At 45.8% G+C, this 14,179-nt stretch overlaps 1 protein-coding gene and 1 non-coding gene across 2 annotated transcripts in view; one reads left to right on the top strand and one right to left on the bottom strand.

The window, feature by feature from the left end:
* kri1 (KRI1 homolog) overlaps positions 1-14,179 on the bottom strand; it is a 43,554-nt gene that overhangs the window by 23,448 nt on the left and 5,927 nt on the right. Inside the window, exons 5-9 of the mRNA XM_070867278.1 lie at positions 14,097-14,172; positions 11,762-11,813; positions 9,499-9,548; positions 8,912-9,011; positions 6,888-6,965 (exon numbers count right to left, since the gene is read on the bottom strand). Of these exons, the coding sequence (XP_070723379.1) occupies positions 6,888-6,965; positions 8,912-9,011; positions 9,499-9,548; positions 11,762-11,813; positions 14,097-14,172 (356 nt within the window). The remainder of the gene's footprint in view (positions 1-6,887; positions 6,966-8,911; positions 9,012-9,498; positions 9,549-11,761; positions 11,814-14,096; positions 14,173-14,179) is intronic.
* On the top strand, positions 2,362-2,434 carry trnak-uuu (transfer RNA lysine (anticodon UUU)). Its single transcript has one exon. It is a non-coding gene; the product is annotated as a tRNA-Lys (tRNA).

Raw genomic sequence — 14,179 nt, 5'->3', positions numbered from 1 at the left:
TTGGACCAAAGGCCTATTTCTGTGCTGTATATTCTACAGGATTCTATAGAAATCAACGGCATGAATACAAGTCTGTGGTACGCAATTTGGCACACATCTGGGATATATCCTGTGATTCTGTACACTTACTGTGCATAGTGTAACGTGCTGCCAGTGTACTACAACCTTGCGTAAAAAGTTTCAGGAAACAAATGTGTTGGTCTCCAAGTGGGTCTAGCCAATAGCAGAGCATGGTCTCTACCCACGCCTCACCCTTGGGCCATCCAGCGCCAAACAGAAAACAGAAATTCCCAGAGGTAGGCAGCTTTATATTTCAGGCCAGGCCATTTTACTAGGCAGTCATTTTTCTGTCAAGGGGCAGTATTTGTAAAATAAGGCTTACATTAAAATAGAAATCAGGAAATAAATCATAAAAGCCATTGATGAAATTTACCATGAGCAGATTAACACCGCCATTTATCTAGCGCTTTTAATGCAGAAAAATATCCCAAGGTGCTTCACAGAAACGCAAATCAAAAATGTTACTTTGGACAACCCGAAAAGTCGCTGGCGTTCGATAACAACAAATTGCATTTATATAGCACTCATAATGTAGTAAAACGTCCCAAGGCACTGCATAGGAACGTAATGATAAAAACGGATACCTAGCCAAAGGAGGAGATTGTGGGACAAAGAAAATCTGACAGCAAGCCACATAAGGATATATTAGGGCAGATGATCAAAAGCTTGGTGAAAGAAATCGGTTTTAAGGAGCGGGTTGTTAAGGAGGAGAGGTGGAGAAGCGGAGAGGTTTAGGGAGGGAGTTCCAGAGCTTAGGGCCCAGGCAGCTGAAGGCACGGCCACCGATGGTGGAGCGATTAAAATCGGGGATGCTAAAGATACTGGTATATATCGGGTATGCCTTTCACTGAAAGGCTTCACATGACACACAGGGCTGCAGTGTGGTCACGTCTGGTTTAATGAATTAAATCAGCTGCTTCAATACGAACTTTTAAAAAAAACTACCCTTTCAAAGTCACTTGTTTCAAAAGGAAATGGTTCATTTGTAAAAGGATAATTCACCAGTGGAATTAGAGGGCAGTCAGTTTTCAGACAAAATTATACTGGTGGGGTCACTTGAGGATTAAGGTTTGGCCTGAGCATTGATGAAGCCTTCCCTGGTCTGGTAATACATCTGGCCCTGATGAGTCAAAGATCCATCAAAAGATCTCTTTTGCTGACATCAAAAGATCCATTGTTTCTAAATACAGCCAGTGCAACCAATCGTTAACACACAAGGGAGATGCAAAACCTGGTGGTGTTAACAAACGCAGAGTCAGCAATGGGAAGTCCTCACAGGACAGAAACTCCCGTGCATCAAAGCACAGGAAATTGCAGATCTAATCACTGGTATTATTCCAGCTTTATTATTGTGCTTTGCTCAGGGTAATTATAAACATCTCTGGGCTATGAGCAGCTGTGCATAAGACTCTATAAATTAAGTTGCTGGGCTACTGCGTTATATGGTATGAAGTTACTACAGCGGGGCATTTTATTATTGGCACATTACTTCTGTAACAACCCTTACTCTCCTGAAGGTACTGACTTGCTGAATTACAGTTCCATTCGGTGCCAATTGCCCCCCCCCCCCCCCCGAACTATGATCATTCTTTATGTGCAAATCTAAAAGACTTGTATTTATATAGCGCCTTTCACAACCACCGGACATCATCCCACAGCATTTTGCAATGAAGTACTTTTGGAGGGTAGTCACTTTTGTAATGTGGGAAATGCGGCAGCCAATTTGTGCACAGCAAGCTCCCACAAACAGCAATGTGATAATGACCAGATCATCTGTTTTTGTTACGTTGATTGATAAATATTGGCCAGGACTCCCGGGATAACTCCCCTGCTCTTCTTCAAAATAGTGCCGTGGGATCTTTTACATCCACCTGAGAGGGTAGATGGGACCTCGATTTAACGTCTCATCCGAAAGACGGCACCTCAGACAGTGCAGCGCTCCCTCAGCACTGCACTGGGAGTGTCAGCCTAGATTTATGGGCTCAAGTTCCTGGAGTGGGACTTGAACCCACAACCTTCTGACTCAGAGGCGACTGTGCTACCCACTGAGCCACAGCTGACACTGCTGAGTCAGTCAGATACTAGTCAAATTCTGCCCTCACCACATATCTACACATGCCCGCTTTCGAGCAGCAGTCACTGGATACTGATCAGCAGCTGGAATGCCTGCAGTTTCCCTACACCCCATCTACGTCTCAGAGATACTATGACCATTTGTTCCTCGTTAGTCTCGCGGTTAGTATCCCTGCCTGTCATGCAGGAGACCAGGGTTCAATTCCCCGACGGAGACAAATTATATAAGCACGGCTAGCTCAGTCGGTAGAGCATGTGACTTTTAATCTCAGGGAGGTGGGTTTGAGCCCCATGTTGGGCGGATTGTGTTTAAAGTGTCAGCCGTGGCTCTGTGGGTAGCACTTGGGAGTCAGAAAGTTGTGGATTCAAGTCCCACTCCAGAGACTGGAGCACAAAACTCCAGGCTAACACGCCAATGCAATACTGAGGGAGTGCTGCACTGTCGGAGGTGCCGTCTTTTAGATGCTACGTTAAACCTAGGCCCCGTCTGCTCTCTCAGGTGGAGGTAAGTGATCGCGCGGCACTATTTCGAAAAGGAGCGGGGGAGTTCTGGCGAACTTATTTATCTGGCACAGACACGATGGGCTGAATGGCCTCCTTCTGTGCTATACATTTCTATGATTCTATGATTTGTAGTGCCCTCCAATACTGCTCCAGCTGGGATCAGCAAACAAGGCAATAAACTTTTAAAACTTTTTATGTGCGGGTAAGTACAACACCAGGTAATGCAATTAATGCAATTGGTCACTTAAGGAAGAGAGTGGTTGAAGACAAGAACCTTAAACCGGCACAAAGCTTATGGTCTACAGAGCAGTAGTGATACATGCCCTCCTATATGGCTCAGAGACGTGGACTATATACAGCAGGCACATCAAAGCACTGGAGAAGTCTCACCAATGCTGCCTCTGGAAGACCCTGCAAAACCATTGGCAGGATAGGCACACCAACGTCAGTGTTCTCACGCAGGCCAACATCCCCAGCATCGAAGCATTGACCACACTCAATCAGCTCCAATGGGCGGGTCACATCGTCCGTATGCCAGATACGAGACTCCCAAAGCAAGCGCTCTACTCAGAGCTCCAACACGGCAAACGAGCCCCAGGTGGGCAGAGGAAACACTTCAAGGACACCCTCAAGGCCTCCTTGAAGAAATTCAACATCCCCACCGGCACCTGGGAATCACTGGCACAAGATCGCTCAAAATGGAAGAGCATAATCCGTGAGGGCGTCGAACACTTCGAGTCTCTTCGCCGGGAACAAGCGGAGACCAAGCGCAAGACAACCCGAGCACTTCAACAAACCGGCACATCAACCAATGTACTTTCAACCAAACGTCTGTCCAACTTGCGACTGAGACGGTAGCTCCCGCATTGGACTTATCAGTCATCTGAGAACTTATTTTTAATATGGAAGCAAGTCATCCATCTTAGGCTGGGTGTTGTGTAATGAGAGAGGATTAATTAGCAATCTCATTGTGCGAGGCCCCTTGGGGAAGAATGACCATAATATGGTGGAATTCTGCATTAGGATGGAGAATGGAACAGTTAATTCAGAGACCATGGTCCAGAACTTAAAGAAGGGTAACTTTGAAGGTATGAGGCGTGAATTGGCTAGGATAGATTGGCGAATGATACTGAAGGGGTTGACTGTGGATGGGCAATGGCAGACATTTAGGGACCGCATGGATGAACTACAACAATTGTACATTCCTGTCTGGCGTAAAAATAAAAAAGGGAAGGTGGCTCAACCGTGGCTATCAAGGGAAATCAGGGATAGTATTAAAGCCAAGGAAGTGGCATACAAATTGGCCAGAAATAGCAGCAAACCCGGGGACTGGGAGAAATTTAGAACTCAGCAGAGGAGGACAAAGGGTTTGATTAGGGCAGGGAAAATGGAGTACGAGAAGAAGCTTGCAGGGAACATTAAGGTGGATTACAAAAGTTTCTATAGGTATGTAAAGAGAAAAAGGTTAGTAAAGACAAACGTAGGTCCCCTGCAGTTAGAATCAGGGGAAGTCATAACAGGGAACAAAGAAATGGCAGACCAATTGAATAAGTACTTTGGTTCGGTATTCACTAAGGAGGACACAAACAACCTTCCGGATATAAAAGGGGTCGAGGGTCTAGTAAGGAGGAGGAACTGAGGGAAATCTTTATTAGTCGGGAAGTTGTGTTGGGTGAATTGATGGGATTGAAGGCCGAGAAATCCCCAGGGCCTGATGGACTGCATCCCAGAGTACTTAAGGAGGTGGCCTTGGAAATAGCGGATGCATTGACAGTCATTTTCCAACATTCCATTGACTCTGGATCAGTTCCTATCGAGTGGAGGGTAGCCAATGTAACCCCACTTTTTAAAAAAGGAGGGAGAGAGAAAACAGGGAATTATAGACCGGTCAGCCTGACCTCAGTAGTGGGTAAAGTGATGGAATCAATTATTAAGGATGTCATAGCAGCGCATTTGGAAAATGGTGACATGATAGGTCCAAGTCAGCATGGATTTGTGAAAGGGAAATCATGCTTGACAAATCTTCTGGAATTTTTTGAGGATGTTTCCAGTAAAGTGGACAAAGGAGAACCAGTTGATGTGGTATATTTGGACTTTCACAAGGCTTTCGACAAGGTCCCACACAAGAGATTAATGTGCAAAGTTAAAGCACATGGGATTGGGGGTAGTGTGCTGACGTGGATTGAGAACTGGTTGTCAGACAGGAAGCAAGAATAGGAGCAAATGGGTACTTTCAGAATGGCAGGCAGTGACTAGTGGGGTACCGCAAGGTTCTGTGCTGGGGCCCCAGTTGTTTACATTGTACATTAATGATTTAGACGAGGGGATTAAATGTAGTAGCTCCAAATTTGCAGATGACACTAAGTTGGGTGGCAGTGTGAGCTGCGAGGAGGATGCTATGAGGCTGCAGAGTGACTTGGATAGGTTCGGTGAGTGGGCAAATGCATGGCAGATAAAGTATAATGTGGATAAATGTGAGGTTATCCACTTTGGTGGTAAAAACAGAGAGACAGACTATTATCTGAATGGTGACAGATTAGGAAAAGGGGAGGTGCAACGAGACCTGGGTGTCATGGTACATCAGTCATTGAAGGTTGGCATGCAGATACAGCAGGCGGTTAAGAAAGCAAACGGCATGTTGGCCTTCATAGCGAGGGGATTTGAGTACAGGGGCAGGGAGGTGTTGCTACAGTTGTACAGGGCCTTGGTGAGGCCACACCTGGAGTATTGTGTACAGTTTTGGTCTCCTAACTTTAGGAAGGACATTCTTGCTATTGAGGGAGTGCAGCGAAGATTCACCAGACTGATTCCCGGGATGGTGGGACTGACCTATCAAGAAAGACTGGATCAACTGGGCTTGTATTCACTGGAGTTCAGAAAAATGAGAGGGGACCTCACAGAAACGTTTAAAATTCTGACGGGTTTAGACAGGTTAGATGCAGGAAGAATGTTCCCAATGTTGGGGAAGTCCAGAACCAGGGGTCACAGTCTAAGGATAAGGGGTAAGCCATTTAGGACCGAGATGAGGAGAAACTTCTTCACCCAGAGAGTGGTGAACCTGTGGAATTCTCTACCACCGAAAGTAGTTGAGGCCAATTCACTAAATATATTCAAAAGGGAGTTAGATGAAGTCCTTACTACTCGGGGGTTCAAGGGGTATGGCGCGAAAGCAGGAAGGGGGTACTGAAGTTTCATGTTCAGCCATGAACTCATTGAATGGCGGTGCAGGCTAGAAGGGCTGAATGGCCTGCTCCTGCACCTATTTTCTATGTTTCTATGTTTCTATCCTCGACTTCGAGGGCCTGCCTATGATTATGAAAGCAATTATTCATTGAGCAATTAGGGACTAGATGTATACACAGACACACCCCTCATATGGAATGTTCATGGCAAGGTCAACGATGCGATTAAACCATGCAATTGCTCAGCTACGGTACATCTGTGTTCCTATAAAGCCACAAAGTCTAATTTTTAAGTAAGAAGTGGCTCACATCATTCGGGCTTGTTTGGGAAAGTTTGCAGGTGGAAATGTGCTGGTCAGTTTGAGGCTGAAGGTTAGAAGTGCAGGTCAGAAGCACCCTGGGTTTTAAGTTTATTTTGAATCTGCAACAAAGAGTGACACCGAGATTGTGACATCTGTGCACTCTGACACACCATTCTTATTACAAAATATAATATAAATAAGATAAATTATACATATGCACCCAGATACACGTACACAGATCACATGTCTGCTCATACCAAGAACAATATAATTGCCTCAGAAGAAATGCAATGAATCATTAGACTGATTCCTGAGTTAAGGGAATTGCCCGATGAGGAGAGACTGAGTAGACTAGGCCGATATTCCCTAGAGCTTGGAATATTGAGAGGTCATTGTTACATTAAAAATTCTAAAGGAGTTTTGACAGGGTAGATGCAGGGAGGATGTTTCCCCGGGCTGGGGAGTCTAGAACCAGGGGGGTCACAATCTCAGAATAAGAGGTCGGCGATTTAGGACTGAGATGAAGTGAAATTTCTTCACTCAGAGGGTGGTGAATCTTTGGAATTCTCTACCCCAGAGGGCTGTGGAGGCTCAGTCGTTGAGTATATTCAAGACACAGATCGATAGATCTTTGGGTACGAAGGAAATCAAGGTGGAGCTGAGGTAGATCAGCCATGATCTTATACTGAATGGCGGAGCAGGCTCAAGGGGCCGGACTCTTATTTCTTCCGTTTTTATGAATGGAAATTGAATAGAAACTACTCACCATGTCCTGCAGCTCCTCCTTCTCTTGTAATTCCTTTTGCCCTTTCAGCCAGTTGATGTAGGACTCTTCCTCTTTTTCCTTTGAAAGCGCAACACATGTTTGATCATTATTATTGGCGAGAACCTCAATTCGACACCGTGCACAACATTACCCACTGCCATGCCACAGGGAGGAAGTGAAAATGTACACAGCAGGAAATATAAAGTCACTCGGCAGCTCTGACGCGATAGCTCCTGCTCAGATTGAGCCGAGAGTAACAGAACGTTTATTTTCTCCCTTGAAAGGGATTATACATATGCTCAGCAGTTTCATAGAAACATAGAAACTAGGTGCAGGAGCAGGCCATCCGGCCCCTCGAGCCTGCATCACCATTCAATATGATCATGGCTGATCATGCAACTTCAGTACCCCATTCCTGCTTTCTCTCCATACCCCTTGATCCCTTTAGCCGTAAGGGCCACATCTAACTCCCTTTTTGAAAATATCTAACAAACTGGCCTCAACAACTGTCTGTGGTAGAGAATTCCACAGGTTCACAATTCTCTGAGTGAAGAAGTTTCTCCTCATCTCGGTCCTAAATGGCTTACCCCTTATCCTTAGACTGTGACTCAATGTAAAACGCAGTCATACCTCGGAAATTTTAAATCGGGACCTCACGATGTTAAACAGCGCTGCTGAGGAAAAAGATCCAGGGTTACCAAGCCACCGATATCAGCACTGGCACCCAAAACCCACACGATCAGGGTACTGAAAGTTGAGGTATTATTTCATGAAGGAACAGAAGGGATTATTCCGTTTTCTCCTCATTTCATTGTTCCGCCCCTGCCTAGTTGCAACGTTTCATTAATATTAGGTAGCGTTGGGAAAATGTGAGGCTATCCTCTTTGTCAGAAAAAAATAGAAAAGAAAATTACAATTTAAATGCAGAAAAATTGCAAAGTGCTGCAGTACCGAGGGACCTGGGGGGGCCTTGTGCATGAAACACAAAAAGTTAGTATGCAGGTACAGCAAGTAATCAGGAAGGCAAATTGAATGTTGGCCTTTATTGCAAGGGGAAGAGAGTATAAAAGCAGAGAAGTCCTGCTACATCTGTACAGGGTATTGGTGAAGCCACACCTAGAGTACTGCGTACAGTTTTGGTCTCCGTGTTTAAGGAAGGATATACTTGAATTGGAGGCTGTTCAGAGTAGGTTCACTAGGTTGATTCCGGAGTTGAGGGAGTTGACGTATGAAGATAGGTTGCGCTTATACACATTGGAGTTCAGAAGAATGAGAGGTGATCTTATCGAAACGCATAAGATAATGAGGGGGCTCGACAAGGTGGATGCAGAGAGGATATTTCCACTGATAGGGGCAACTAAAACTAAGGAACATAGTCTCAGAATATGGGGTCGCCCATTTAAAACTGAGATGAGGAGGAATTTCTTCTCTCAGAGGGTTGTGGATCTGTGGAATTCTCTGCCCCAGAGAGCTGTGGAGGCTGGGTCATTGAATATATTTAAGGTGGAAATAGACAGATTTTTGAGCGATAAGGCAGTAAAGGGTTATGGGGAACGGGCGGAACTGGAGCTGAGTCCATGATCAGATCAGCCATGATCTTATTGAATGGCTGAGCAGGCTCGAGGGGCCAAATGGCTGACTCCTGCTCTTATTTCTTATGTTCTTAAGACCAATGTTCCCCAAGGTGTGCAGCCGTGCATCGGGAGGTCCCGCGATGGCCGCTCGGCAGCTGCTGGAAAAGATGCTACGCATGCAACGGCCTCGCAGTGAATTTAAAGGGACCACGCACCAAAATAAAAAAATTAGTGGGAAACATTGGACACGACTCATTTCCCATGTATTTCGACACACTTGCACACGATGCAGTTTGCTGTGGAAGTACTGCAATTTTGCATAAAGAGTTAAGGCAACAATACTTGCTGCACACAAAAAAAAAATCACTTCTGCTAATAATGGGTGCGGTGACGTGCACTGCCCCAGAGAGAGGATGTTGCATAGAAACTAGCAATGGCAAAACAATGTACCTTCTCCTCTGTGGATTTCACCCGCGGTTTCAGAAAACCAAAGCCGCCATCGTTCCCGCTGTCGCTGTCCTCGTCACTGTCTTCGACAAACTTGCGAAAACTACAGAAAAAAACAGCACCACATCAGCAAGTAAAATTGAGCAACAAACGTTTAAATCCAGCCCCGTCTTTCTTTTACAGAAAGGAAAGACTTGCATTTATATAGAGCACCTTTCACGACCAGCGGACGCCCCAAAGCGGTTTATAGACAATAAAGTACTTTTTGAACGGTAGTCACTGTTGTAATGTCGGAAACACGGCAGCCAATTTGCGCACAGCAAGCTCCCACAAACAGCAACGTGATAATGACCAGATAATCTGTTTTAATGATGTTGAGGGATAAATATTGGGCCAGGGCTTGCAGCAAAGACAATGGCACGTGGAATTAAGAGGAATGTGGCCACTTGGGACAGAAAGACGGCCGGAGGGCAGTAAGAAAAGAGTAGGGGTAAAAGACAGGTTCTTGGACTGGAATCAGTGATTAGATGAATGAACTATAGTGTATTCGAGCAATGCTTGTCCCAAGGACGAGTCTGCCATATACTCACTTTTCTCTCAGTTGCTTCTGTTCTTCCATGTAACTGGGGGATGTTGCTCTCTGAAATCAAGATCCAACAATATCTGTCACCATCACGAAAGAACATTCCTATTTGCAAACAGACATCTATGGAACAATGGTTTGCCGAGACTTCTTGGGCTGTCTGCAACATTGAAAGCTTGGACGGAAACATTACTGAAATGTTCATTGGAAAGTACTGCTTTTAGGATGAGCTTCCGTGATGGCCTAGTAAATAACCCCTTTCACAAGCACCGGATGTGCCAAAGCACTTTACAGCCAATTAAGTTCTTATTTTGGAGTGTAGTCACTGTTGTAATGTAGGAAATGTAGCAGCCAATTTGTGCACAGCAAGGTCCCACAAACAGCAATGTGATAATGACCAGATAGTCTGTTTTAAAAAAAAAGTAATGTTGATTGAGAGATAAATATTGGCCAGGATAACGGGGATAACTCTGCTGCTCATCTTTAAAATAATGCCACGGGATCGTTTATGTCCACCTTGGGTTAACGTCTCATCCGAAAGACGGCACCTCCGACTGTGCAGCATCCCCCCAGGACTGCACTGGGAGCGTCAGCCTAGATTTTTGTGCTCAAGTCCCTGGAGTGGGACTCGGACTCACAAGCTTCTGACTCCGAGGCGAGAGTGCTGCCCACTGAGCCACTCCGTGTAAAGTGTCAGCAACTGAACGATCACAGGTTCGGATCTTAGTCTGTGCTGAACGAGCTGATCTCACCCGGGCAGCACTGGGGAGGCTGCGTGACTTTGGCTACGTAGCAGAAATATACGTCAGTCAGCGACCCCTCTCCTGACTGCAGTCCAGCAATGCATGGACGACATCGAGGGCAGAATGGAGCTCAGCCAGAGACTCTCTCTGCTTAGGCACAGGTGAGGAGCAATTATTTGGGCAGGGGGAACGAGGGCTGTCGGTGCCCGTTCAACTGCATCCCAGTAGATGTTTTACTCCGTTAAAGGCGCTATATCAAATCAAAGAGCAAGTTATTATTTAAATGGAGAGAGATTGCAAAGTGCTGCAGTACAGCAGTACCTGGGGGTACTTGTGCATGAAACACAGAAGGTTAGTATGAGGTACAGCAAGTGATCAGGAAGGCCAATGGTATCTTGGCCTTTATTGCAAAGGGAATGGAATATAAAAGCAGAGAAGTCCTGTTACAGTTATACAGGGTATTGGTGAGGCCACACCTGGAATACTGCGTGCAGTTTTGGTTTCCATATTTACGAAAGGATGTACTTGCTTTGGACGTAGTTCAGAGAAGGTTCACTAGGTTGATTCCGGGGATGAGGGGGGTTGACTGATGAGGAAAGGTTGAGTAGATTGGGCCTCTCCTCATTGGAATTCAGAAGAATGAGAGGTGATCCTATCGAAACGTATAAGATTATAAGGGGGCTTGACAAGGTGGATGCAGAGAGGATGTTTCCACTGATGGGGGAGACTAGAACTAGAGGGCATGATCTTAGAATAAGGGGCCGCCCATTTAAAACAGAGATGAGGAGGAATTTCTTCTCTCAGAGTGTTGTGAATCTGTGGAATTCGCTGCCTCAGAGAGCTGTGACATTGAATAAATTTAAGACCGAGATAGACAGTTTCTTAATCGATAAGGGAATAAGGGATTATGGGGAGATGGAGAGCGGGCGGGGAAGTGGACCCGAGTCCACGATCAGATCAGCCATGATCGTATTAAATGGCGGAGCAGGCTCGAGGGGCCGTATGGCCTACTCCTGCTCCTATTCCTAATGTTCTTATAAATGCAAGTTGCTGTTGTTAAGTCAGTGCCTCTGGGATAAGGAAGGGGAGAAAATTATAAAAAGGGGCAAGGTAAATTGATCCTTTTTCCCCCTCCACCTTTCCAAACCACCCCCCCCCACCACCACTACCAACAACCAGACTTTGTGATAGGCAGTCAGCTGACATGAGCCATCAACCTATTCCGCAGACACTACACACTTGCTCTGAGATAATGATCCCAAGTCTGTTCATTTGTACACTTAACATTACCAATTTTTTTTAAACTACTGATAATTTCAAACTGGTAAGCAGAATTCCCAGGATTATCCCTCTCCCCTCTCTCCCCCATGGCCACATTATATATCAGAGAGAGAAAAGCAAATAAAAAAATGTGCATAAAGTAACACACAAGCAGCACGGATATAATCCCCCGTAACACAGAATGCTCCCAGCAACAGTAGCGCCAGCCATACAAACAGAAAATAAAATAACTTGCAGCTCCCCTACCTCAATTTTCACTCTCGAGTCCTCCTCATCACTCTCTTCATCTTCATATTTCCTTTGTAATAAAAACAAGTACATTTAGGAAAGAAGCAAAACAGCGTCTGTCATAGTGCTGTCACCCATATCTTGCACAAACACAATGGCGAAAATCAACTTCCCTTCAGACACTGAACTGAAGTAGTGTGTCCTAACTGAACATTTGATTCCTACCCCAAATAGGACACTCCATCCCAGGGTAGAGTGCCCCAATAAGCAGAGTGGTAAAGGCTTGATGAGAGGACGTAAAAGTTAACATGCAGGTACAGCAAGCAATTAATAAAGCAAATGGTATGCTGGCCTTTATTACTAGAGGATTTGAGTATAAGAGTAAAGACGTCTTGCTGCAATTATATAGGGCCCTGGTGAGACCGCACCTGGAGTATTGTGTACAGTTTTGGTCTCCTTACCTAAGGAAGGATATACTATTTGCCATTGAGGGAGTGCAACGAAACTTCACCAGATTTGGGGCCCAATTATGGTCATGACTTGCATCAATTTTTTTTGGAGTAAGTTAGCTTTTCTGACCCAAGTTAAAAAAAAACATTTTCCTCAATAAACTTGCTCCAGAGTAACATAGTTAGGTACGATTTTTTTTAGTTCAGTTTTTTTTTCAAAGTGGAGGGGGTGGGGGGGGGGCGTTCCCAGACATTTACGGCAGTTTTGGCCATTTATGCAACTTTAGCCAGCTAACACTTACACCAAATCGACTTAGGTCAGCGTATGTGGCCAGCTCTGAAAAACCTTGCGGGCAGTGCAGAAATCGGCACAGATAAGTAAGTAAGGACCGGCACCCAGGCACCAAGCAGCAAACATTCCAAACAAAAGTTAAAATAACTAAATAAAAATAAAGAACTCAGGTAAACAATTAATTAACAATTAAATATTTGAAGTAAATCCTACCTTGGACCAGGGAAGACAGCGGGCCAGCCTGTACGGGAGGCGTGGGATAGGGGCGGCTGGCATGTGCAGTAGCTCCAGGCGCCCAAAACTGTGTGGGAGGGGCCCGAAGCACACAGCCCCTAGCCCTGGCCCAATGGCCTCACTGGGGCTGCGTGCATAAGGCTGCCTCCCACGCCCAGCTCCTGCTTCCTCCCGACCCGACTCGACTCCCGCTTCTCCCCACCCCGTGCTCCCGACCCCCCCCCACCCAACCTGACCTCCCTCCCCCCGCCCCCAACCCGAACCAAACCAACCCGCACTCCCGACCCGTGCTTCCCCCGACCCGACCCAATGCCACCTACCTGTAAATCTGGTGCTGGGGACGGGGCCTGTCTTGGGCCCGGCCGGGCCCGGCCCGTTCCACCTCCCTCCCTCCCCCTTTCCCCCCCCCCCCACTTTTCCCTTTCTCCCCCTTCTCCTTTCCCCCCCACCGTCTCCTCCTCCCCCCCCTCCCTTCTCCTCCTCCTCCTCCACCCTCCCTTCTCCTCCTCTCCCCCCCCTTCTCCTCCTCCTCCTCCCCCCCTTCTCTCCCTCTACCCCCCCTCCTCCCCCACTACACCCCTTCTCCCCCTCCCCTCACTGTCAGAAACACAGACACTGACAGACAGAGAGTGAGAGACACACACAGACAGATAGATAGAGACACTGACGGAGGCATCCCAGCACGCTGTTGGAGGGCTCCCGGTGCTGCAGTCGATAAGTAGAAAATGTTTTATTTATTGAGTTTAAAAAAAAAATATTTCTTATTAATTTTTTTTGATTGATTTATTGGTTGATTTATTGATGTTTTTATCATTTATTATTGATGATGGCTCTTTATTTGTAAAACTGAAGTGTTTAATGTTTGTAAACTTCCCTTTAAACCACCCCCCCCCACCCCATTCCCTACGCCTGATTTGTAACCTACGCCTGATTTTCTAAAGTGTAGACAAGGTTTTTTCCAGCGCACAAAAATCTTCACTTACTCCATTCTAAGTTAGTTTGGAGTAAGTTTTCACTGCCGAAACTTTGAAAACAGGCGTAAGTGGCTGGACACGCCTCCTTTTGAAAAAAAAATTCTGTTCCAAAGTGAAACTGTTCTAACTGACTAGAACGGGAGCAAACTAAATGCCGAGAATTTGAATTTCTAAGATACTCCGTTCTGCACCAGTTGCTCCAAAAAATCAGGAGCAACTGAGGCCGAAATTTGGGCCCCATTATTCCAGTAACATAACCTATCATACCCAGTTGCCCCAGCAGTTGCTTCAAGCATCAGCCATTTGAATGAAGTTAAAAGATAATGATGGTAGCTGGACCAAAAATGCATTTTAGCGCAGTGAACACTCCACAGTTTGTACATAATTCACCAAATATGACTTACCCCTCCTTCTCAAGAATGACCTTCCTTTCATAATCCTTCAGGTACATTGGTTTTTCCTTCTTCTTCTTATTCGCGGCGGTGTC

This window comes from Pristiophorus japonicus, chromosome 24, assembly GCF_044704955.1.
Source record: "Pristiophorus japonicus isolate sPriJap1 chromosome 24, sPriJap1.hap1, whole genome shotgun sequence".
NCBI lineage: Eukaryota > Metazoa > Chordata > Chondrichthyes > Pristiophoridae > Pristiophorus > Pristiophorus japonicus.
The sequence above is the reverse complement of the archived record's forward strand: the minus strand, read 5'-3'. Positions and strand labels throughout refer to the sequence as shown.